The following is a 27,775-nucleotide window of genomic DNA, read 5'->3' on the forward strand; positions in this document are numbered from 1 at the left end:
AAAGCAATGTTAACATTCATAGAACATAGAACATAGAACATAGAAGGATACAGCGCAGTACAGGCCCTTCGGCCCTCGATGTTGCGCCGACCGAATCCTACCTAACCTATACTAGCCCAATAACTTCCAAATGCCTATCCAATGCCCGCTTAAATGACCATAAAGAAGGAGAGTTCACCACTGATACGGGCAGGGCATTCCATGAACTCACAACCCGCTGTGTGAAGAATCTACCCCTAACATCTGTCCTATACCTACCACCCCTTAATTTAAAGCTATGTCCCCTAGTAACACCTGACTCCATTAGCGGTAAAAGGTTCTTAGTATCTACCCTATCTAAACCCCTAATCATCTTATACACTTCTATCAGATCTCCCCTAAACCTTCTCTTCTCCAATGAGAACAGCCCCAAGTGCCTCAGCCTTTCCTCATAAGATTTTCCTACCATTCCAGGCAACATCCTGGTAAACCTCCTCTGCACTCGTTCTAAAGCTTCCACATCCTTCCTATAGTATGGCGACCAAAACTGCACACAATACTCCAGATGAGGCCTCACCAGAGTCCTATACAACTGCAACATGACCTCAGGACTCCGGAACTCAATTCCTCTGCCAATAAAGCCCAGTACACCATATGCCTTCCTCACAGCACTATTTACCTGGGTGGCAACTTTCAGAGATCTGTGTACATAGACACCAAGATCCCTCTGCTCATCCACACTACCAAGTAGCCTACCATTAGCCCAGTAATCCATCATCTTGTTATTCCTACCAAAGTGGCAAATGTGTTGCTGGTCAAAGCACAGCAGGTTAGGCAGCATCTCAGGAATAGAGAATTCGACGTTTCGAGCATAAGCCCTTCATCAGGAATAAGAGAGAGAGAGCCAAGCCGGCTGAGATAAAAGATAGGGAGGAGGGACTAGGGGGAGGGGCGATGGAGGTGGGATAGGTGGAAGGAGGTCAAGGTGAGGGTGATAGGCCGGAGTGGGGTGGGGGCGGAGAGGTCAGGAAGAGGATTGCAGGTTAGGAGGGCGGTGCTGAGTTGAGGGAACCGACTGAGACAAGGTGGGGGGAGGGGAAATGAGGAAGCTGGAGAAATCTGAATTCATACCTTGTGGTTGGAGGGTTCCCAGGCGGAAGATGAGGCGCTCCTCCTCCAGCCGTCGTGTAGTTGTGTTCTGCCGGTGGAGGAGTCCAAGGACCTGCATGTCCTCGGTGGAGTGGGAGGGGGAGTTAAAGTGTTGAGCCACGGGGTGATTGGGTTGGTTGGTTCGGGCGGCCCAGAGGTGTTCTCTGAAGCGTTCCGCAAGTAAGCGGCCTGTCTCACCAATATAGAGGAGGCCACATCGGGTGCAGCGGATGCAATAGATGATGTGTGTGGAGGTACAGGTGAACTTGTGGCGGATATGGAAGGATCCCTTGGGGCCTTGGAGGGAAGTGAGTGTGGAGGTGTGGGCGCAAGTTTTACATTTCCTGCGGTTGCAGGGGAAGGTGCCGGGGGTGGAGGTTGGGTTGGTGGGGGGTGTGGATCTGACGAGGGAGTCACGAAGGGAGTGGTCCTTGCGGAACGCTGATAGGGGAGGGGAGGGAAATATATCCTTGGTGGTGGGGTCCGTTTGGAGGTGGCGGAAATGGCGGCGGATAATACGTTGTATGCGCAGGTTGGTGGGGTGGTAGGTGAGAACCAGTGGGGTTCTGTCTTGGTGGCGGTTGGAGGAGCGGGGCTCAAGGGCGGAGGAGCGGGAAGTGGAGGAGATGCGGTGGAGGGCATCGTCGATCACGTCTGGGGGGAATCTGCGGTCCTTGAAGAAGGAGGCCATCTGGGTTGTGCGGTGTTGGAATTGGTCCTCCTGGGAGCAGATGCGGCGGAGACGAAGGAATTGGGAATATGGGATGGCGTTTTTACAGGGGGCAGGGTGGGAGGAGGTGTAGTCCAGGTAGCTGTGGGAGTCAGTCGGTTTATAATAGATGTCTGTGTTGAGTCGGTCGCCCGAGATAGAAATGGAAAGGTCTAGGAAGGGGAGGGAGGAGTCTGAGACAGTCCAGGTGAATTTCAGGTCGGGATGGAAGGTGTTAGTAAAGTTGATGAACTGTTCAACCTCCTCGTGGGAGCACGAGGCAGCGCCGATACAGTCATCGATGTAGCGGAGGAAAAGGTGGGGGGTGGTGCCAGTGTAGTTGCGGAAGATGGACTGTTCCACATATCCTACGAAGAGGCAGGCATAGCTGGGGCCCATGCGGGTGCCCATGGCAACTCCTTTAGTTTGGAGGAAGTGGGAGGATTGAAAAGAGAAGTTATTCAGGGTGAGGACCAGTTCAGTCAGTCGAAGGAGGGTGTCAGTGGAAGGGTACTGGTTAGTGCGGCGGGAAAGGAAGAAGCGGAGGGCTTTGAGTCCTTCGTGATGGGGGATGGAGGTGTACAGGGACTGGATGTCCATAGTGAAAATAAGGCGTTGGGGACCGGGGAAGCGAAAATCCTGGAGGAGGTGGAGGGCGTGGGTGGTGTCCCGAACGTAGGTGGGGAGTTCTTGGACTAAAGGGGACAGGACCGTGTCGAGGTATTGGGAGATGAGTTCGGTGGGGCAGGAGCAGGCTGAGACAATGGGTCGGCCGGGGCAGGCAGGTTTGTGGATTTTGGGCAGGAGGTAGAAACGGGCGGTGCGGGGTTGTGGGACTATGAGGTTGGAGGCGGTGGATGGGAGATCCCCTGAGGTGATGAGGTCCTGGATGGTCTGGGAGATGATGGTTTGGTGGTGGGAGGTGGGGTCGTGGTCAAGGGGGCGATAAGAGGAGGCGTCCGCGAGCTGGCGTTTGGCTTCAGCGGTGTACAGGTCAGTGCGCCAAACTACCACCGCGCCTCCCTTGTCTGCGGGTTTGATGGTGAGGTTGGGATTGGAGCGGAGGGAGTGGAGGGCTGCACGTTCTGAGGGTGAGAGGTTGGAGTGGGTGAGAGGGGTGGACAGGTTGAGTCGGTTGATGTCACGGCGGCAGTTGGCTATAAAGAGGTCGAGGGCGGGTAGGAGGCCTGCACGGGGTGTCCAGGTGGATGGGGTGTGTTGGAGGCGGGAGAAGGGGTCGTCAGAGGGTGGGCGGGAATCTTGGTTGTGAAAGTAGGCACGGAGGCGAAGGCGGCGGAAGAATTGTTCAATATCTCGCCGCGTGTTGAACTCATTAATCCGAGGGCGTAGGGGAACGAAGGTGAGGCCCCTGCTGAGGACTGATCTTTCATCCTCAGAGAGGGGGAGATCTGGAGGGATGGTGAAAATCCGGCAAGGCTGGGAGCTAGGACCTGGTGTGGGACTGGAGCTGGAGCTGGAGCTGGGGGCGGGGTTAGGGGCGGGGACAGAGATCGAAGTAGGGGCGGAGTTAGACGTGGTGACGTTGCTCGACGTGGGGGCGGGGTCATGCGTCGTTCCTACCAAAGTCATTCCTACCAAAGTGAACGACTTCGCACTTAGCTACATTGAATTCCATTTGCCACATTTCCGCCCAGCTCTGCAACTTATCTATATCCCGCTGTAACCTACCACTTCCTTCCTCACTATCCACAACTCCACCGACTTTTGTGTCATCCGCAAACTTGCTTACCCAGCTTTCAAGTCCTTCCTCTAGATCATTTATAAATATAACAAAAAGCAATGGTCCCAAAACAGATCCTTGTGGTACACCGCTAGTAACTGCACTCCAAGATGAACATAATCCATCAACTACTACCCTCTGTCTCCTTCCAGCCAGCCAATTCCTAATCCAAACCTCTAATGTATCCTCAATGCCATACCTCCGAAGTTTTAGCATTAGCCTACCATGGGGAACCTTATCGAACGCCTTACTAAAATCCATATACACAACATCTACTGCTTTACCCTCGTCCACTTCCTTAGTCACCTTCTCAAAGAACTCAATAAGGTTTGTGAGGCACGACCTGCCCTTCACAAAACCATGCTGGCTATCCCTGATCACGTTATTCCTACCCAGATGTTCATAAATCTTATCCCTTACCATTCTCTCTAAGACTTTGCCCACCACTGAAGTCAGACTCACTGGCCTATAGTTACTAGGGCTATCCCTACTCCCTTTCTTGAACAATGGGACCACATTCGCTATCCTCCAGTCCTCTGGTACTATTCCCGTAGACAATGACGACATAAAAATCCAGGCCAATGGCTCTGCTATCTCCTCCCTAGCTTCCCATAGGATCCTGGGGTAAATGCCATCAGGCCCAGGAGACTTATCTATATTCATCCTTTCCAATATTCCCAAAACCTCCTCCCTGCATATTTCCAGGGCATCCATTCTAATTATTTGTGATTCCATATTCACATCAGCAACAGTGTCCTGTTCCTGAGTGAATACTGATGAAAAGTACTGATTTAATGTCTCTCCAATCTCCTCCGCCTCCACACACAACTTCCCACTACTATCCTTGACTGGCCCGATACCTACCCTAGTCATCCTTTTATTCTTGACATACCTATAGAAAGCCTTTGGGTTTTCCCTAATCCTACCAGCTAAAGACTTTTCATTCATTTCAAGAGGATTAGAATACAAGGGCAGGATGTACTTAAGAGACTGTACAAGACTCTGGTCAGACCATTTTTGTAATATTATGAACAGTTTTAGGCCTCTAGTTAAGGAAGGATTATTGGTCTTGGAAGGAATACAGAGGAGGGTCACAAGAATGATGCCAGGTATGAAGGGCTTGTCATATGAGGAACAGTTGAGGGTCTGTCCTTAATGGAGTTTAGATCAACAAGAGGGATCTCATTGAAACTTACAGAATACTGAGAGGCCTGGATAAAGTGGATATTGATAGGTTTCCAATAGTACAAACTCAGGACACAGCCTCAGACCTAAAGGATCATCCTTTAGAACTGAGATGAAGAGGAATTTCTTCAGCTAGACAGTGGTGAATTTTGCTACTCATTGCCACAGAAGGCTGTGGAGGCAAATGGCAAAGCAGACTCTGGTCCAATGGCCTAATTTGGCTCCCACATCTTATAGACTTATGGTCCTCATAAACCTTTTGTGGACTTGCATTTGAAGCATCAGGGAATTTATTTAACAAGGACTATAAAAGGATATTGGAATTTTTTAATGAAGGTATTTTTTTGGTAGTCTCATGTCTTAAGTAATGAGTCACGTGATGATTGTTTACATGGAGGTGCATGTCTAGGTTTACGAATATCAAGTTTTCAAGTTAGCTTTGGATATAGTTTGCAGAAGTTGAGTGAGTTGTTGTGGTGCAGAACCATAATCCCTACCACTGGACAAGAAGGTCTGTGTTCAAGTCTAACTTGTTCTGGCAATGTCTTGTAATACATTTGAAGACATAAATTGAAAATATCTTTGGAGTAGTTTGTAGTCAGCCTGTCAAACAAAGCGAGGTCAGGTCTCAGATGTTTGAAAAAGCCTTTTTGTTGTGAATCCAGCGTGAAACATGATTGTTGTTTGAAGGGCAATTGGGAAGACTTCTCAACATTGCATTTCCTAAGCAGTCTGTGGGTTGCAAAGTATTCGTTCAGTGACATTTTTTTTGTGCATTAGCACATTAGGCTGATGGACATAGGAACATATCAAACATTACCCTTTATTGTTTTCAAGAACTGAGACTTACCGGACAAAAGTGATTCTTATTTAAACAAAGTAAATTTCTGCAGAGAAATCTGTTTCTTTCCCTTTATCTGATATGTGTGTGTCAGTTGTAACAATACCAATTAACTAATAATGTATCAGCATCTGAACTTATTTATGAACAGATATAACAGGAATAGCTACTTAGAGATCAAAGAATGCTGTTGTATCACAACAAAAAAGATAACTGAAAAATAAATCACCTGTGGGGTCTTCGTATTCTTCTTCATTGTCTTCTTCACCTTCCTCTGGCTGTTTACCCTCCACTCTTTCCTCTTTTTGAGCACTGGTATTAATGTTCATCATACCAATGTCTGGAAGACTTCCATCCTGATTTACTAACCTGTTGGCATGTTATTAAGCCAGTTAGTAACGCTTTAACCAGCATGTTGTGCCCCTATTAATAGGTGCAGACATTTCTCATCACAGAATTACGACCATTTTATGATATCATTTGACATAAGTCTTTCCATATGATCATGTCTATATCAGAATGTTAGAATTTTAGAATAACTGATTTATGAAACAACTATCAAAAGCAGGTGCATATTAAACATGGTGCTTCAATTCACAGCCTGCAGTTTGTTGTTTTTATGAGTCATGCTTAAACTTGACATTTTCCATGGGGAGAAAACTGTCAGAGTTTAAGTTGAGAACATGAAATGATAACATATGAGAGCAAGCATTTCATGTCTTTGGAAGACTTACGCATTCTGGCGATTTGATATGTATTGCTTGATTCTGTACAGAGTAATTCACATAGGAAGAAAAAGAGGATGAGTACAGAGACCTTATGGAAGAAAATCATTTAAATAAAAGAGTTGCATCAAGCCAGACAAAGTTTATTATCTTTAATACTTTGTTAACTGTTTGTCTCTGCATTTTATTCTTTTGGCACAACAGCATTTTCTGCAGTAAAGCAACATGCATTCCTGATTAGGATAGTACATGCAACATCCATAATTAATTGCTTATATTTACAAAACATATCACATTCAAATATTAATGGTCATTCCATCTTTTAGAAATGCTTAAAATTATGATGCCTTCAATTTATTTGAGATGCATTCAAAAGTTAACATTTGATTCTGCTTGCTTTGTTGGAAGCAAATTAAAAATAAAAAAAAACTTCCTATCCATTTGCAGTTGTGTTTGCATATCCTACAAAGTGAAAAATGCATTTGCATGCTTTGGAAAATATGGATCATGCATTTTCTCTATAAATGTTACATGATAGCATGGTGATTTAATATTTACACATAACAAATTTCCTTACAAACACTAAGAATAAGTGCTTATGGATGATCTGTGTTGGCAAGGTGTATTAGTAATCAAGAGAGATATTTTACTATAATCACTCATTTTAATGATGAATTGAATGTGAGCACCAGATTAGCAAGCACATGGAAGATGGCAATATATATTCCATTAGTCTCCATCTCATTAGCTGAGATAACTCTAAAGTCTGAACTTTTGAAGAGTTGAAGTGGTTATATAAATTTTAAGAGATGATGGGCTGAATTCCTATTCCCTTCTCCTCAACTCCTCCCAGCATTCCCTCTCCCCTACTCTATTGACTCATTCAGGAAAATGTTGCATAAAGCAAGCCTATATCCTACACCCCACCTGGATGGCTCTATGGGGGGAGGGGGGGAGGGGTAGACACTTTATTCACTCTTTCAGAAGAGTCTTCATGAACTATGTTTTGGATTCAGGAACATTTTAAAAGCTAAGTTCAAAAGCATTTTTATTCATGTTTCCCATGCCCTCTCAATGTTAACTATGTGCCACCCCCACTACCCTTTTATGCATCCATGTCAACACATGATCCTTCCATGCCAATTCACCAATATGCACAAGGAACTAAACCAAGGAACCATATAGCAACAATGATATTTATAAAAATGTCAAGAAAAATAATCCGTTCATAATTCTTTGGCAACAATGGTGTTCCTAGAAGCCTATCTAACCATCAATCAAACAGACCATTAAAGTATCAATGTCAGGAGCTTTAAGTGCACCATACTGTTTAATAATGTGAAAACAAATATTGCAACATTGACAAAAAAAATCACAGAAAAAAAATCTTATCATAACTACATAAATGTGGCGGTCAAGAAAAGTAAATACATTTGCCCACTCAAATAAACATTCAGGAGTCGTGGGTCTCAGCAAAGAATGCATAATTTTTAATGGTTTTTGTCTTATTCTCAATAGTTTTATACATGTAAATATGACTATAGGGCTCCATTATGTTGGATGAATGGATAGAGAAGGTTCATGAGTTAGAGTAGTGTCTTGGTAGGGACGAGGTGGGAGAGGAGGGTTGCAGAGGGTGCAGAGGCATGAGCTGGCATTGAGCTAATGTGGGGCTATGATGCATGGAGATAGCCTGGGATTGGATGAGAAAGTTAGGGCTAGATAGCCTAAAATGTAACCAAACAAATGGAACAACATCCCAGAGAGATGAAGCAGGCATCTTAACATCCTGCTTCAGACCTTATCTGCTGCTATGGCTGTATATGGGGTCAACGGACCTGATTCTGACCCACATCGGCCACTCTGGGGTACAGATATTGCCGCTGTCTTCTACCAAGTGACTGTGTTCAACCAAGAAATTTCCCAGTTCCAGGGATCCACCACAGTAGCGAAATGCCACTGTTACTACTATTCTGTGTAGGTTTCTCTTTTAAAATGTGATACACAAAATTCTCAAACAAATGCTGTTAAAGGTTGTTAGGCTTTTATTAACAGTGAGTCATTGTAGAGTTGGAAGCAAAGCATATCCTGAATTCACATTCAGAAGCAACTTTGGTTTTGTGAAGGAAGGGCAAGATTTCAATGCATTAGCACAGCAGTTTGTTCTGGATTTCTTTGATTTGAATTGCCAGCCAACAGCTACTTCTCATAGAATCCCTACAATGTGGAAGCAGGCTATTCAGTCCATTAAGTCTGCACTGACACTCTGAAGACCATCTCACTCAGACCCATGTCCAAATTCTGCATTTCACATGGCTAATTCACCTAACCTACAGATCCCTGAGCACTATGGGGAATTTAGCATGGTAAATCCACCTAACCTGGATGTTGTTGGACTGTGGGAGGAAACTGTAGCATCCTGATGAAATCCATGCAAATAGAACATGCAACTTTATACTGATCATCACCTGAGAATGGAACTGAACCCAAATTACTAGTTCTATGCTAACCATTGAGCCATCATGTTGCCGTGTTACCAAGTTTTCTCATGTAAACTTTTACATCCTCAACTCCCCTCTTAGTCTTCTACCTCTTAACTTAAATCTATGTCCTCTGGTTACTGCCCCCTCTACTAATGGAAAAAAAAGCCTTCCTAATCACCCTATCAATGTCTCTCATAATCTTATAAATCTCGATGAGGTCACCTCTCAATTTTTGTTGCTCAAGGATAACAATCCCACCTTCTCCGATTTTTATTTATAACTCAGACTCTCCAGCTGCTCAGCAGCATCCTGGCAAATATCCTCTGCACCCTCTCTAGCGCAATCTAGTGAGGTGACAGAAATGCACTCAGCACTCCAGATCTGACCTTATCAATATTTTCTGCCGTCCCAGTGAAACCTTCCTAATCTTGCAGTCTATGAAGCTGATGAAGGTAAGTATCCCATATATCTTCTTAACCACTTTGTCTACTTGTCTTGCTAACTTTGGGGATCTGCAGATATGCACACCGAGGTACCTCTGATCTTCAGCACTTTCAGGATTCTACAGTTTATAGTACAATTCAATATTTAATTAGCCCTTGTCAACTGCATTGCCTCATATATATGTAACAATTAGGTTGACAACTACATTTAAAAAATGCCCCATCACACAAAAAAAACTGTTTTTTTGCTATTTCCATTGAAATTGTTTCTGCTGAAGTTGAGTATTGCTGAGAAAAGACATTTTATTGAAATTTCCCATTTTGGAGTCATCAGGACAATTTGCAAGAGTACTAATACAGTAGAATACTAATGTTTATACTGCATGAGAGGAGAGTGCTGATTGGTTGATGAGTGAACCTCTAATTTGTGGAGGCATTGTAATGGAGAATTCAACCATTAGTACTGATTGACAGTGACTGTCAGCTTTATTAAAACTTGAGACCAAGCAGATTGACTCTGATTGGTCAGGGCATTCAGCTGTGAAATAGCTGTTAGCAGTTTTGCTGAGATGAAATGGGTGCAATTTATGTTCCTTCCATCTGTTAGGTCTTAAAATTAAGCCCTAGGAAAATGGGACTAACCTTATGTAAAAAATAAAAATTCCAGGTCAGCAATTATTTAAGCCACTTTTATGGATTCATTGCACACACTGTTATGTGGTTCATTGCATATTACCAGTTGTTTTGAGAGTTACAATGGACAAGTAACTAATCTGAGAAGTTAATCATTCGAATATATGTCAAGATAACTTGGTTTCAGTTGTTGTCAAGAATTAATTCTACTTCAAGGATTTTTTCTGCAGGAAGAACCATTTGATTGTCAATTCTTATTTGATATGCTTTTAAATATGTATCTCCCTTAAAGGTGCTGAATAAACTAGCAGTTTATTGCCATTAGAATTATTTGTTATTTGTTTATTTTTTAAATACTGCATTTCAAAATAAACGAGTTATAGTTTGAAATTCAAATATGATATTGGTTTGTGGATTTAAGCATAAACAAAACATCATAGACAAGTTCTGAAGTCAAAGTACAACAGTTTTAGTAATGTACAGAAGTTAGAAAATACTAACTAGGCAAGATATTAACATCTGTAAACATACCAATCATATTGTCGATGATTATTTGAAGTGTCAGTGGGAGAACATTTTAGGGCCAGTGATCATAATTCTATTAGCTTTAAAATAGTCACAGAAAAAGATAGAATTGATCTAAAAGTTAAAGTTCTAAATTGGAGTAAGGCCAATTTTGATGATATTAGGCAGTAACTTTCAAAAGTTGATTAGGAGAGGCTATTCTCAAGTAAAGGAACAGTTGGAAAGTGAGAGGCCTTTAGAAATGGGATAACAAGAGATCAGAGATATATGTTCCTGGTAGTGTTAAGGGAAAGGCTGGTAGGTGTAAGTAATGCTGGATGCTGCGAGAAATTGAGGGTAAAGCGCTGCTTCATCTGGAAGGTGTATTTGGACCCTTGGGTACTGACGAGGGAGGAAGATCTGAGGAAGGGTCACTTAATCCGAAAGGTTATCTCTGATTTCTCTCCACAGATGCTGCCAGACATGCTGAGCTTTTCCTGCAATTTATATTTCTGACTGTGATTTACAGATTCTACAGTTCTTTTGCTTTTCAATACAGAAATTGAGGTTCTGGTCAAGGAAAAGGAGGAGGCATATGTCAGGTATAGACAGCTGGGATTGAGCAAATTCTTAAAGGAGTATAAAGGCAATAGGAATAATCAGGATGGAAATCAGGAGGGCAAAAAGGATACATGAGATAGCTTTGGCAATTAACGCTAAGGAGAATCCAAAGAGATTTGATAAATACATTAAGGGTAAAAGTGTAACTAAGGAAACAATGCAGCCCCTTTAACATCAATAACGCTATATATGTGAGGATCGACAGGAGATGGATGAGATACCAGATGAGCATTTCATGTCAATATTTGCTGTGAAGAAGGACATGGAAGCTAGTGAACTTGAAAATAAATCATGATATGTTAAAAGTGTTCATTTTATGGAAGAGGAGGTGCGGGACATTTTAAAATGCATAAATATGGATAAATCCCTGGGACCTGATCAGGTATATCTTCAGACATTTCAGGAAGCCAGGGAAGAGATTGCTGGGACCCTTGCTGAGATACTTGTATCATCAATAGCCACAGGTGAGGTGCTGTAAGACTGGAGGTTGGTTAATGCAGTTTCATTATTTAAGAAAAGTGGGAAGGAGAAGCCAGGGTCTATTGACCAGTAAGCCTGATGTAATTGGTGGTTAAGTTGTTGGAAGGGAGTCTGAGAGACAGGATTTACATGCATTTGAAAAGGTAGGGACTGATTAGAAATAGTCAAAATGGCTTTGTACATGGGAAATTGTGTACATGGGAAATTGTGTACATGGGATACCACCAACTTCATTGAGTTTTTTTGAAAATACAAATAGGCTCGAAGGTAGGAGACAGAGGATGGTGATGGAAGGTTGCTTTTTGGACTGGTGGCCTATGATCAGCAGTGTGCCACTACTTGGTCCACTGCTCTCTGTCATTTATATAAATGATTTGGATATAAATATAGGAATTATGGCCAGTAAGTTTGCAGATGACACCAAAATTGATGGTACAGTGGACAGTGAAGAGGGTTATCTCAAAGTACAATGGCACTTTGATCAGATGGGCAAAGGCTCGATGATGACAGATGGAGTTTAATTTAGATAAATGTGAGGTTTTGCATTTTTGCTAAGGCAAATCAGAGCAGGAGTTATACAGTTAAAGGTAGGGCTTTGTGGAGTGTTGCCGAAGAAGAGACCTCGGAATGTAGGTGCATAGTTCCTTGAAAATGGAGTCACAGATAGACAGGGTATGAAGTAGGTGTTTGGCATGCTTACCTTCATTGGTCAGTCCACTGAATATAGGAGTTGGGTTGTCATGTTACAGCTGTACAGCATATTGGTGAGGCAACTTTTGGAATATTGCATTCAATCCTGGTTTCCCTGCTATCAGAAAGATGTTGCTAAGTATGAAAGGGTTCAGAAAAGATTTACAAGAATGTTGCCAGGAGTGGAGAGTTCGAGCTATGGGAGAGGCTGAATAAGTGGGGTGTCGGAAGCTGAGAGGTGACCTTACAGAAATTTCTAAAATCATAATGGGCATGGATAGGGTGTATAGCCAAGTTACTGTTCCGAGGGTAAGGGAGTCCAAAACAAGAGGCCACTGGTTTAAGGTGAGAGGGTAAAGATTTAAAAAGAAGCTGAATGCAACTTTTTCACATGGATAGTGGTGCATGCGTGGAACAAACTGCCAGAGGAAGTGGTGGAGGCAGGTAGAAATTCGACAGTTAAAAGGCATCTGGATGGGTACATGAATAGGAAGGGTTTAGAGGAAATGGGCCAAATGCTGACAAATGGGACTAGATCAGTTTAGGATATATGTTTGGTATGGACGAATTGGACCAAAGAGTCTGCTTCTGTGTTGTATAACTCTATGACTTTCTGACTCTAAGTGGAACAGTGCCTTTTTTTAGATCAAACTATTCTCTTTTTCTCTAATTTACATAAAGAATTAAAAACAAAATCATTTATCTGTCAGTAGAAGTCCAAAGATCAAGATACTCAAGATTCCCTGAAATGTGTTCAAGTAACATTTGCCACTGGCTAATGAAACTCTGAAATCCAGCAAATTATAACTTGAAACTGGGAGCGGCATAAATCATCAGGAAACTGTTATTTTGTTTTTCAGTTAGTCAGTCATTTGTATAAAAACTCAGCACTGGTTAACATTGACCATTTATAAGACCAGACAATTAGTCATATGTAATTTAAATTTACAACTTATGCTGCAAGTTAATAAGATAAAACTGTTAGGAGAAAATACTATACACAAAATACCTGAGTTGCTGTTAAAATTTCACACACATCTTATGATTTTAATACTTAGGATGCAATTAAAAATATGTTGCAAATAATTGGGATTCTACTGCAAAAACAATTCCGAAATAAGAATGATTTGCATGCTACAACTAAAGGTAATTCAAAATTGTGTAATAAAACTTTGTGATAACTAATGGAAAGCACAATAGTACCCACCTATTTACTAACAGATAAACGCGCCCATTAACTTTGGCATGGCTGGAAAATGGAGTAATGTCAAGCACATAAATAGACAAAGAGAGAAAGAAAGAAAAGAAGAAATAAGAAACCACTAAAAATTGTCACAATTGGCCAATACACCATAAGGTTAGATGATTAGTAAGCTTAAAGTTACTACAGAAGCGATGAAAAATAATAAATATTAACAAAGATAAGGCAGGGTACAATTTTAATACTAATATTGAGGGAATGGTCGCATAATGGAATAGTATTGATCGAGATGTCTAGACTAATGATCGAAGGACATGAGTTCAAATCTCACTGTAGCAATCAAGGAATTTAAATTCAGTTAATTAAATAGATCTGGAACAACTGCTAATTGGGAACACACAATTTCTGGATTGTCACAAGAGGCAATCTCCTTGACTTCCATTCAGTAAGACAATATTTTTAATCATTTCTTTCTGATTATAAACCTTGATAACACCCTAAATGTAGTCGATTCCTTAAGCTCCAGAATGAGTTGAATCTATAAGCTATTTCAGAACAGCTACAGAAGTAAAAGTTTTCCAAACTAAAAGTCGGGCAAATCCAATCTGGATATTCACTGCTTATCTACCAACACTCAGCCATCAGTAAAATGATCGACAGAATCATCCACAGTATTAGTTAGTGATACTTACCTGTCTAACAATGCTTAGTTTGGGTTCCATCAGGATTACTCCACTCCATATTTGATAATAACTTTGAGCAAAAATGTTAATTATAGGGGTGAGGTGACAGTGACTGTTCTTGACATAAGGCAGCATTTCATTAAATACGGCATCAAGGAATCATAGTAAAATTGAGAACAATGAGAATTGGGGCAAATGTCACCATTGGCAGAGCAATAACTAATAGAAAGAAAGCTGGTTGTAGTTGTTGGAAACCAATATTCTTAGTTCCAGGTCATTACGCAAGAATTCCACAGGACAGTGTCCTACACTCAACCATTCATAGCTACTTCATCAATGACCTTTCCTCTATTAAATGGTCAAAAACGGAAACATTTGACAAGATTGCAAAGTTCCAAGTGCCGCTTGCAAATCCTTAGAGAATTAAGCAGACCAAAACAGCAAAACCTGGACAACATTCAGACTTTAACTAATAAGTGGAAGTATAATTCCTGCCACTAAAATAATGACTGTCACCAATGAGTTTTTTTTAACCTTTTCTTGACCTTAATTGGTCTTCCTTCACTGAATTTCTTACGTGTACACTCTGGCTAAAATAGCAGCTCTTAGACAGAATGTTCTGTAATGAATGGTTTACTTTACAAATCCTTTTTGACATTTACATGCCACAAATTAGGAATGCAATGAAGTGCTGTCTACTTGCCTGGCTAAGTACAGTTCCAACAATTCTAGAAACTTGATATCCATCTAGAGCAGCACACAATGCACCACCTTAAACATTCACTCTCTTCACCATCTACATTTTTCCCATCTACGAGATGCACACCCATAATTTATCAAAGTTCCTTTGAAAGTATCTTCCAAAACCACAACCTGTAGCAGCCAGAAGAACAAGGGCAGCCTTTAAACTGAGTGGCTTACTAGGCAGCTTAGGTAGCAGTTAAGAGTCAACAATATTCCTGTGAGCCTGGAGTCACAGATATACCAGACTAGGTATGCATGGCCGATTCCCTTCCCTAAAGGACCTTAATGAACTGGATCTTTTTACAATAGCAATGATAATTATCATCAATCAATTTCAATTCCAGATTTATTAAATTAATTCATATTTCTTTTGCTACTATGGTGGCATATGAAACCATGTCTCCAAAGCAGTAGTCTCATGATTAGAAGTTCAGCAATATTACCAAAGCAGCATCATCTCTCCCAATCTGTGTATAATTCTTTGGTTATAAATGGTGATTATTCATTGTGTCACCCTTCACATGCATGGGTGGAACCATAGAAAATCACCCTGCCCTTTCTTTTGATGAGGAATGTGGTGTAATTTGTAGGAATGATGAAATAAATATCGAAAGTAGTGACACCAAAATAAATTATGATTCACCAACTGAGTGTAATTATTGAGGAATATGTACAAAATTTTCATCATATTGATGCTGAGTTATACTGAAAAATTTAAAATGCTAAGATTACATGAAAGAATATGAACAATCAATAATGCTTCTAGCCTAATATAGGATCCTGAAATAATTGGGGTCAATTTTAATACAACCAAGCAGGTGGACTGTTATGAGGCGTTTTTTTGAACATTTAAATCCACTTTACTTGCACTTGTTTCTATTTTAACCTATAGCAGCAGCAGCATTCTGAAGGTGGATGAAGCTCCTACTTAAAGCAGTTAGAATCACACCAAATGTATTAAATTGTCACATGGTTACAGCACAGGGGGCGGCAATTTATCCCAACAGATCAGTGTTGGCTGCTTGGAAGAGCAGCTCACCTAATCCCACTCCTCTGCCTTTTTCTTGCATTTGCAAATATGCTAATGTTTGCTTTTCATAAAACTATCCAATTTGCTTTCAAGGCATTGAATGAATCTGCCTTGGTCACAATCTCAGTCAGCGCATTTCAGATCCTGACCAAACAATGAAATGGGTGTTTTCACATTCTACTGTTTCTTTCTTTGCTGATCATTTTAAATTGATGAACTCTGTTTCTACACTTTTTTCCCAATGGGAGTAGTTTCTCCCTCTTTGTTGTTGGCTTCTGTCAGTCCAGATCATCATATAATCATCACCAGAGTTCTCTTCATCACTGACTGTGTGCATGATTGACACATCATAAATTGGTCGATGTTGGTTTCTGTTTCATTCTCAGTTATGACTTTGTACAATCTGGGTTGGTTGCATTTTTAGAAACTTTTGCGCATATCTAGATAATTGTGACTGGACTTTTGACTCATTCCCTTTATCCAGTGTGGAGCCATAGTAGTTCTTTACCTGCTCATTTGACATGCAACTCTTTCATTCTCCTCTGTCATTGAGGAAGAATGTCCTTTTTTTTGGAATGGTTAGGCAGGTTGTTAGGCAAGGTCATTTTGACTCGCATTCTGAAGACTAGTCATGAAGATTGGTAATCTTTTGTGCTGAATGTGTGCTGCACTTTCTGAAATAATTGATTAATCGAACTAAATCATTCTTGGGATGTAATATGGCATAACTTTTGAGATTGCACTTTTTGTAAAGATTTATAGCTCAGGTTGTTAGTTTGCTCGCTGAGCTGGAAGGTATGTTCTCAGATATTTCGTCACAATGCTAGGTAGCATCATCAGTGAGCCTCCATTGAAGTGCTGGTGTACTGTCCCACTTCCTATTTATGTGGCATGGTCTGTTGTGGTGGGTGATATCACTTCTGGTTCTTTTTCTGAGGGGTTGGTAAATGTGGTACAAATTGATTTGTGTGTTGATGGAGTTCCAGTTCGAATGCCAGGCCTTTAGGAATTCCCATGTGTGTCTTTGTTTAGCCTGTCCCAGGATGGAAGTATTGCCCCAGTCGAACTGGGATCCCTCGTTGTCTGTGTGTAAGGATACTAATGATAGTTGGCCGTGTCATTTGGTGGCTAGTTGGTGGTTGAGCATCCTGGTGGCTAGCTTCTTGCCAGTCTGTCCAATGTAATGTTTGTTGCAGTCCTTGCAGATACATATAAATCATATATAGCATTTGTTCTGCTGGTTGTTGGTACAGGGTCCTGTAGAATCATCAAGAGTTGTTTCACTGTATTGGTAGGTTTGTCGGCTACCATGATGCCAAGGGGCTGAAGTAGTCTGGTTGTCATCTCTGAGATGTCTTCAGTGTATGGTAGTGTGACCCAGGTCTCTGGGCATGTTGTGTTTTCTTGTTTTGGTTTGTTATTTAAGAATCAGCGGACTATACTTATTGGGTACCCGTTGTTCTTGAATACGGTGTATAGATGTTTCTCTTTGGCATCTCATATTTCCTGGGTGCAGTAGTATGTTGTGAATCATTTAAATAATGCCCTGATGCAGTTCCATTTGTGGGTGTTGGGGTGATTGCTCCATGTAGTTGAGTATCTGGTTTGCGTGCGTTGCTTTCCTGTAGACTCTGAACTTTTAAGATCATAGATTATGTCAAATCCATTTGGGAACACCTGGGTGAAATTGCTGGCTTATTCAATTTTGTCAAGCCTGGTATGTTTCATCAAAGTAGGTTTGATTTGAATGTCAAGAGTTGTGACTATCCTGAAATCTGTGCATACTGTTAGTCCTGCTACTGCTGGACCTTCAGTATCTCCTTGGCAGAAGACCCCAAAAATCTGAGCTGTGCTTATGAATTGGCATGCATGGAATTAGTGATCTGTTATATGTTGTTAGATAGTTTTTTGTACCATGGAATGAAATTTCTTTGAATACTTTTAGAACGCATAGTAGCAATATTTTGCAACAGCTCCTATGTTGATTTTGACTTAGGGTGTATCTGCCTACCTTTTAGAGACATACAGAGATAATGGCCAGAAAAGCTTCTGACTGTCTTATACTGTTGACACTATGTGAAGTTAACAATATGGAATGCTTAGCATTCTTCTGCGGTAGCTATTTCACTCTGTTGATTTTGCACTTCATTAATGCTTTCCTTGGTGCAAGCATAACACTGTTATACTGTTTTATTAGTCACCTGTGTCTAGCTTGGTTTTTGAAAACAATTTTTTTTTACAAATATTTGCTCAAATGTCTTTTGGTGACAAATAGTTTGCTGATGTAAAGAAATGTAAGAAAAGTTTTGGGTATGTGTGGTATGACAGACCTTGCTGGTTTGGTGACCTTTGCTGACCATAGCAATAGAGTTGTCTGCACAGACAGGTGTAACTGATGTTGGCTTGTTATGACAGCTTCATGCTAGCATAAACACAATGGCCCTTTTCCTTGGTCAGAAAAGTTTGCTAAAGTATGATGTGGTGGTGATTAATGATTCTATTTGCCTCTTTGCAAATTCTTCTTTGGAGAAATAACACTCATGCTCTTTGCTGCAGCATCTCTCAACAAACTCGTCAATAGACTTCTGCGATGTTTGTATGACATGAGTTGAACTTTGTTAAGCAGAAGTTGATTTATACTTTTTGATGATATTCAAGTACTAATGGATTTTTCTTCTTTTAAAAAGAATCATCCTTGAAAAGACTGGATATAGTTATTCTGCAAAATCACTCTTTGCTAATAGCAAGTAACATTAGCATAGATCTCCTCTTTGAATAATTTATTGCTTAAATCTGTGAATGAAAGTGACAGTGTGATTAAATAGATGTCATTCAGGGGCACTCACTGCCCAATCCATAACTAAATGTTTGCCTTTCATTTCTTGTGAAAGGTTGTTTGCTTTATTTTAAATTGAAGTAGAGTGTGGGTTTTGTTTGTTCCTGTCTCGTTTGTTTTGCTGTTCATTCCTTTTTTTTCTTTTTGTTGCTTCTACATTATTTTAATTTTTATTGCTGTAGCTCTTTTCATGACTGTTGTTGCCTGAGGAAATCTTTAGAAATAAAGTAATAGATTCCAGACAGTATAGGACAATTGCACCAAATGAGGAGTGATGATACCATATTTCAGTTCAGAGGCGAAGACTGGAGTGCTGGAAAAGCACAGCTAGTCAGGCAGCATCCGAGGAGCAGGACAGTAAATGTTTCAAGCATATGCTCTTCATCAGGAATGAGGGGGTGGACCAAGGGGGCTGAGCGATAAATGGGAGGGGGGGTGGAGCGGGGGGAAGGTAGCAGGGAATGCGATAGGCAGATGAAGGTGGGGGTGAAGGTGATCGGTCAGAGAGGAGGGTGGAGCAGAGGTGAGAAGGAAGATGGATGGGTAGGACAGTTCAAGAAGGCAATGCCAAGTTGAAAGGTTGGATCTGGGATAAGGTGGAGAGAGGGGAAATGAGGAAACTGGTGGAATCTACATTGATCCATGTGGTTGGACGGTCCCAAGGCGGAAGATGAAGCGTTCTTTCTCTAGGCATGGGCTGGCTAGAGTTTGGCGGTGGAGGAGGCCCATGTTCTTGGTGGAGTGGGAGGGGGAGTTAAAGTGTTCAGCCACAGAGTGGTGAGGTTGTTTAGTGCATATGTTCTGGAGACGTTCTCTGAAGCATTCTGCAAGTTGGGGTCCTGTCTCCCCAATGTAGAGGAGATCACATTAAGAGCAACAGACAGAATAGATGACATGTATAGGTAAATCTCTGTTGGATGTGGAAGGATCCTTTGGGGCCTTGGATGGAGGTGTAGGCACAGGTTTTGCACTTCTTCCGGTGGCAAGAGAAGGTGTCGAGAGTGGAGGGTGGTTTGGTAGTGGTGGGGACCTAACAAGAGAGTCACGGAGGGAATTGTCTCTCCGGAATGCAGGAAGGGTGGGGAGGGAAATATATCCCTGGTCTGCTTGTAGGTTCCGGAAATGGCGAAGGATGATGCCATGTATCCAGAGGTCGGCGGGGTGGAAGGTGAGGACCGGGGTGGGGTTCAAGAACGGATGTGCAGGAAGTTGAGGAGATGCGCTGGATGGCATAATCAACCAGGTGGGAGGGGAAATTACGGTCTTTGAAGGAGGAGGACATCTGGGATGTTCTATGGTGAAACTGGTCCTCCTGGAAGCAGATGCGGCAGAGGCAGAGGAATTGGGAATAAGGAGAGTGTTTTTACAGGAGGCAGGGTGTGGGGAGGTGTCATCCAGGTAGTTGTGGAAGTTGGTGGGTTTGAGGGCACTGCTTCCACCTCTTGACCCCCAGGGTAAGCATCACTTCCATTGGTGACATCACCCATGATCCCATAACCACATCCATAGATAGTTTCCGTCCCCACTCCCAGCTCTAGTCCCAAACCAGGTCCCTGCTGTGTTTTTACCATCCCCCCAGACCACACACCCCCACCTCACTGAAGATGAACAATCAGTCCTCAGTAAAGACCTCATCTTCATCCACTAGACTCGCAGATCAATGATTTCAATACATCGAGAAATAGAATGTTTCTTCCATGCACACAAACCCACCGTCTCTCACAGCTACTTGGACTACACGTCCTCCCACCCTGCCTCCTGTAAACACGCTATCCCATATTCTCAATTCCTCCCCCTCCACCACCACTGCTCCCAGGAAGACTAATTCAACCAAAGAACATCCAAGATGTCCTCCTTCTTCAAAGACCCCAATTTCCCCTCCCATATGGGCGACAATGCCCTGCAGCATATCTTTCCATTTCCCACACCTCTGCCCTTGAACGCCACTCGTTCAATCGCAACAAGGACAGAACCCACCCAGTCCTCACCTACCACCTCACCAACCTCCAGATACATTGCTTCATCCTCTACCATTTCTGGTACCTAAAAACAGACCTCACTACTAGGTATATATTTCCCTTCCCACCCCTACCTGTGTTTCAGAGAGATTATTCCCTTCACGATTCCCTTGTAAGGGCCATACCCCACCCCCCACCAACCCACCTTCCCCTGCCACAGCAAGAAGTGCAAAACCTGTGCCCACACCGCCCCTCTCACCTTCTTCAAAGACCCCAAAGGATCCTTCCACATCTGACAGATATTTACCGTACTTCCACAGACGTCATCTACTGTGTCCGTTGCTCTCAATGTGGTCTCCTGTACATTGGGGATACAGGATACCAACTTGCGGAACACTTCAGAGAACATCTCCGGGACACATGCACTAAACAACTCCACCATCCTGTGGCTGAACACTCTTACACCCCCTCCCACTATGTCAAAGACATGCAAGTCCTGGGCATCCTCCACTGCCAAACTCTAGCCAGCGATGACTGGAGAAAGAACGCTTTATCTTCTGCCTTGGGATCCTCCAACCACACGGGATTAATGTGAATTTTACCAGTTTCCCCATTTTATCTCGCCCATCCAATCCCAGATCCAATCCTCCAACTTGGCACCGCCCTTTTAAACTGTCCTACCTGTCCATCTTCCTTTCCATCTATCCGCTCCACCCTCCTCTCTGACCGATCACCTTCAACTCCACCTTCATCTACCTCTCGCAATCCCAGCTACCGCTCCCCCATCCCCTTTATCTCTCAGCCCCCTTGGGCAACCCCCCCCCCCCCATTCCTTATGAAGAGTTTATGCTCGAAACGTTGACTCTCCTGTTCCTCGGATGCTGCCTGACCAGTTGTACTTTTCCAGCACCAAACTCTTCGACTCTGACTCCAGGATCCACAATCCTCACTTTCTCCACATTTCAGTTCAGCCAAGTAAGAGGACTGCTCAGTAAAAATGGCAGAACTAACCAGCCTTTGTATAAAAGTAGTTTGCCTGAGTTAAGAAAGTCTCTTTGTAGTATTAAGAGGTCATTTTTTTCCCATACATTGAATGTAGCATTTGATTGTTTTACTGAAGTTACCATGAAGATTCTGGCTACTCAACCTCATCTCTCACCTTAGATGTGGTGACTCTCAGGTTAAACTCACCATCAGTCATCTTATTCTAATGAGACAGCAGCCTGTGGCCCTCTGGGACTATGGCTACTTTACTTTTACCTTACTTCTAGAGACGTACAACAATCTTTGACTACAGTATCTCAACTTTCAAATTGGGAAGCAGGCTGATACTAGGCCTTTTTAAATGGAGGTAAAGGACCTCTGGTTGGGTAGGACTTCAACTTGAAGAGTTAAGTCTGACTCCTGGCTATTTCATTTGCAGATCCGTACTCACATAAACCTGTGCTGTTAATCTTCCAAATGCTTTCACGTGCAAAACAACCTATTCTTCAGTGAACATTCCAAGCATCTGCAAATGAAATCTATAGTCTTTTACAAACAGTTATTGCAGTTGTCATGCCTCACTAGGAAAACACTCTGAGAATCAAGCTCCATGAATGCACAGGGTCATCACAAAAAGGAAAGATTTTTAAAAGAACAGAAACCCCAATTAACCTGTCCTTTAGACCCCAGTCGACAAAAAGCATGCACAAATTGCTGTACTTAACAAAATTAATATTTATTATAAATAGACTTTAGTTTAAGTAAACAATTGTAAACCACCAGCACATAACTCTAACAATTAAAATTTAAAAGCCCTTGTAAAGACCCTCTTTACAGTCTGCAGTCAGACCCAGACAGGAGGAAAACACATCAGTGTTATAGGCAGAAGGAAAAACTAGGAAAGCAGTAAACTGGTCCCCGTTTTCAGGATTTGATGAGCTGATTCTTGTGCTGATCAGAATGTTGCTTCTCAATATTTTCAATTGTTTGCAGGAGGGACAAGATGATTGGATTGCACTTAAAAAAAGATCTCTGACTTATTCACTAAAAGTTATAGCTGATAGCAACTGAAGGAAAAATAAGTGGGTTTTCTTCAGGTTTAATTTTTACTGCAGAAAATAGTTCCTGAACTTGTGGAGATCTGACGGCTTCTCCCAATCTTGTTCACAGCCCCAAGCTGTTCAACCACCTAGGAATCAATCATATAGATGCTGGAAGTCTGAATTACTATTTATACACAGCACACAACCTGCCTTCATTTTTAGTAGACTACTGATTGAACAGCAGCTGTGTAAACAGTACTTACATGTGTATCAAGTTACTTCCTTTTGGAAGCTACAGAAATTATTCAGCATTAGTGTTTTTTTTAAAAAACAATTCTTTTTCATTTCCACAATTACAATACAGATAAAGCAAAACAAATGGTTTTTGCACTGCTGTCAAAAAAGATCCATTCTGCCCTCATGATCTGCTACAAATGAAGTAATGGGTTTTTAATCTTCAATATGGTACTTATACATGATGAGGCAATATTACATTAGCTCCCATTAAATAACAACTATATGTTAATAATGTAGTACTGAATAATTCAATAAACATTTATTACAGCTCCTGTGTGGTTCCAGGTACTGCAGTATATGAGTGTGTGCTAGAAAAGTACAACTGGCCAGGTACCATCTAAGGAGCAAGAGATGCTGCCTGACTGGCTGTGCTTTTCCAGCACCACACTCTTTGACTCTGATCTCCAACATCTGCAGTCCTTACTTTCTCCCACTGCAGTATTAAGCAATTCTGTCACAAACTATAACACAGTTGTCTTAACATGTCATGCTGTTAGTGGTCCCAGTAAGTTGGAGACTGAAATCTTTATACTGTCAGGTCATATGCCATTATAATAGCATGTAATGATATCAAGAGAATGTCTTTGAAAGGTACGTTGCATCTATTACACACTTATCAATCTTCTCTAAACATCTCTAAATCAAAGGGGTACAATTTATTTAATCTATCCATGCAACTGAAGTTTGTCATCCCTGGAACCACTCTGATGAATCTTTTCTACATTTTCTCTAGTCTTCTTTAAAGTGAGGAGCTCAGAATTAAGGCTGCACCAATATAAATAACTTGTTTTTGTACTCTATATATTACTTATAATCCAAAGATCCCATAACCTTTATTGACCACTTTCCTAGCCTGTCCTACCAGGTTTAATGACTTTTATGCCATCCTGGTTTCCTTTGCTCCTGTAGCCCATTTAGAATTGGACATTGTAATTTATATTGACTCTTTTGTTAGTTGAAATGAATTCATTCTCACCTGATTGAAAATGGCCCTCCCACTGTAAATTACTTTTACCCTGTATTACATTTTGACTTTTTCCGTAGTTAATGTAAAACATATAAATCTATACACTGTCCCCTAAATGTTCCTCTACTGACAGGTGATTCACCAACCCAGGTCATTCCCATAATTCAGACCATGTATCACAGGGATTCCTCTCATCAATATTCAGCAAAATACTGGTTGAAAAGTGAGATGAATCCTCACAGTCTGACCTAGTTGCATTTGCCAACATTTGGCCCATATCCCGCTAAATACCTTTTGTGTGCAACCCATCCAGATTGCTTTTTAATATTCTGATTGTACCCACCTCCAACACTTCCTCTAGCAGTTCGTTCAATACACACACCACCCTCTGCATGAAAAAGCTGCCCCTCAGGTCCTAGTTAAATCTTTTTTTCTCTTTCATCTTAAACCTATGCTCTCTACGTCTGGACTCCCCTGCCTGAGGAAAAAGACCTTGGTTATTGATCTATGCCCATCATGATTTTATAAACCTCTATAAAGGTCATCTCTCAGCTTCCAACGCTGCAGGGAAAAAAAGCCCCAACCTATTCAGCCTCTCCCTATAGCTCAAGCCCTCCAACCCTGGCATTATCCCTGTAAATCTTTTCTGCATTCTCTCAAGTTTAACAAAATCCTTCCTATGGGAAGGCAACCAGAAATGTATACAGTATTCTAAAAGTAGCCTTACTGATCTCCTGTACAGTCATAACATGACATCCCAATTCCTATACTCAATGCACTGAACAATGAAGGCAAGCATGTTAAATGCCTTTTTCACAACCCTGTCTACCTGCAACCTGGTGCTGTGAGGCAACAGTGCTAATGATTGAGCCTCCATGTCACCCAAAGGATTTCATACTAAAGGACTCTAGGAGTATAGAGAGAGAGCAGGAATACGGTGCTGAGATAGAAGAGCAGTCACTTATATTGAATGGTAGGCTGGCTCAATGGGCCAAACGATCTACTTTTGATCTATGATTATATATTTTTTGACCGTGAGTCATAAATATAACATATTTTGTTTCCAAATTAAATATGTAAGAGTTATTTTTACCTTCATCTTCTGACCATTGAAGCATCTGTCTAATTTTCATTGCATTGAAATCAAAAATACATAAATTATAGGGATTCTACCAGAGCTGAAGGGTATAAACCGAATGAATTGAACCAAAGTGGTGAAAGAACAATATAACCCTGTCCACTAAGCCTTTTTATTTCAATAACTTTAACATGTAAAATGGTAAGAAGCAATAATATTTTATTATGATTTAAATCTTAAGAAATCAAAGATGGCTAAAATTATTTAGATACTTTTGATTATTATATGACATATATTTACAACAACAATGTCAGGATATGTTACTAAAGTCACAGATCAAGAAATATTCAGCCCTAATGACTGACTTGACAAAATGTTTGAGATTGTTTCTTACCTGTAGATGCTGCTTTCCTGTTTGCTGGTAACAGCTTTTAGATCAGTGAGCTCGAGAAACCGATCATGGAAATAATGCAGATGTAGTATACAGACCAGTAAGAACGATGTTGGGATGAAAATGCTAGTAAATAGATCTGTAACGGAGAATTGTTCTAATCCAAGATCCTTCAATCTTTAACAGAAAGAATAACATGAGGCGTAAGGTTTTGAAATCATGTTCTGACTAAAATCAGCAGTTCCAACCATAATAATTGTTTCTAATTATAGAATAGAGAGCTAATTTTCATTGATGTACAGTAAAAGATGTGTATTTATTTACTTATCATTGTGTACATACACGGTAACAAGTTTTCTTTTTAAAATCATGTTTCCTTGAATCATAATACACATATTCAATTTGGCACTTTGATTTGTAACAATTATTACTGTTTACAGGTTTGCATCTTCTACTAACTTCATTCTCAGAATGTGGATATTGCTGGCAAGCTAACATTTATTACTTGTTCAAATTGTACTGAGAAGTTGGAGCGACCTTTCTTTGCAGTACAGAACAACCACAATATTCCAAACGAGAAGGGCGAGGAGTATTTTATTCAAATAACTGATTGTTCGGACAACTGATCTGATCATAAACAAAGGAAGCGATACTGAACTTAATTATATAAAAAAAATGTTTACAGAGTTTTTATTTCATTCAATTGATAAAATGTGTACAAACACTGGACAGTGCTTAAAAATTCATGATATTTTACAAATAAAATCACTTTTTCGCTAGAGTTTGACTGAAGTCTGTGAAATCTTTTGCTGACATTTTCTTCGGTTTTATCCCGGGCCTTGACAGCAGCCGACATCTTTCTGTTCAGTGTCATCCCACCGTCCAGACTAACTCGGTGTTGTCCCTGCCTCCTCAGTGATCGCCCAGCCCTTACAGAGAGAGAGAGGTGAAAAATACAGGGGGCACACAAGAGAGGGGGAAGATTTTTTTCGCTGACTTCAGTTTCTGTCCTCTCAACAATTTTCTTAGGGAGTCAATGTTTTCCTTGTGTTTCCTCTTACCAAGTTTTATTCCTATTTATTTTCACGTGTGCTAACTCACTACAATTTGCTGTCCCGCATCAAAAAATGTTACATTAAATTTTCTTGTCAGCTGAAAGATATTGAACTACTTTTTGTTTGGAAAAAAAGAGTTGTCATGGGATAATGGGAGGAAAAAAGCAAAGGAAATGGAAAGAGCGAGTACATTTCTTGACTTAACTCTCCAGAGAATGAGCTGAGAAAAAAAAATTGTTGGATTTGCAAACTGGAGCGAGTCAATGTTGAGGGAGAATCTTGCTGGTAGAGCACACAATCGGGCTTGCACATACGTTGTTCTTTTTTATTAACAGTCACAAACCTTTGACCTCAGGGAGAATGAGTATTGGAAAGCCTTTTTATAAAAAGTGTAAGACTTAACTCTAACGTCACGTCTCTAATATATATTTGAAGTTAATTATTTATTAAAGCATACTTATATCTATATTCCTGTTCAAATCTACAAACTGATGTATTAAATGGATGAGAAATATAATTTTCCTATTTCAATTGAAATACATGTACAGGGACCTTGTGATCTTGTTTGGATAATTCAAAATTCAGGTAATAGATGTTTGGATAACCAAGGTTGTTCTGTATTATTAAGTATCATATCCAACATAATGTACAGACCCACATAACTAAATAAAACTGTGCACTTACCTGATTGATTATAATGTATTTCTGAAATTAACAGCCATTTGAGATAAAATAAGACACTATTTTAGGCTCTTGTCCAAATACCTTCTGTTTTTGTTTTGGTTACTTACTTTTCAATATCCATTCCTGTCATATTTTGCCACAGATCTGGGAATGACTTAAACTGATAGGTGTACACGAGGATCAAGACCAGCATAGTATAGGAAACAACAATAATCCAAAAATATTTCAGAATCCGCCGCCACCAATCATAGTGCACCTGAAACAAATGCCTCTATGAATACAAAATAGTAAACTATCATTGGATTAAATAATTCTTAACATTGCTTTTATTTTACATTCATTAATGCTTTGTAGGTGTCACTGTCAAGGCTAGCATTTATTGTGAATTCTTAATTGCCCTTGTACTTTCACGTCATGAACAAGAAAAAACTGAATGTTCAGTGCACTGTGACAAAAAGGGTCAAATTTCAAATGCACTGATATGCAGTAGTAGGTCATATTGTACATTTGACAGATTACAGTGCATTCAATATCATATTTCAATGAAGCAACACAGGATTTTGCCATTGATTAATTTTCACTGGTAGTTCAGGTCATTGTCTGAACTCATTAAAATGCGTCCTTTTCTACATGTTTTACTT

General features: G+C 40.9%; 1 protein-coding gene across 1 annotated transcript in view; it reads right to left on the reverse strand.

Moving 5' to 3' along the window:
• Window positions 1-27,775, reverse strand: part of LOC132815248 (piezo-type mechanosensitive ion channel component 2-like) — a 467,530-nt gene that overhangs the window by 187,792 nt on the left and 251,963 nt on the right. The window contains exons 14-16 of the mRNA XM_060824063.1: window positions 27,242-27,390; window positions 25,399-25,572; window positions 5,834-5,973 (exon numbers count right to left, since the gene is read on the reverse strand). Coding sequence (XP_060680046.1) covers window positions 5,834-5,973; window positions 25,399-25,572; window positions 27,242-27,390 — 463 coding nt within the window. The remainder of the gene's footprint in view (window positions 1-5,833; window positions 5,974-25,398; window positions 25,573-27,241; window positions 27,391-27,775) is intronic.

Source organism: Hemiscyllium ocellatum, chromosome 4 (assembly GCF_020745735.1).
Source record: "Hemiscyllium ocellatum isolate sHemOce1 chromosome 4, sHemOce1.pat.X.cur, whole genome shotgun sequence".
Classification (NCBI taxonomy): Eukaryota; Metazoa; Chordata; class Chondrichthyes; order Orectolobiformes; family Hemiscylliidae; genus Hemiscyllium; species Hemiscyllium ocellatum.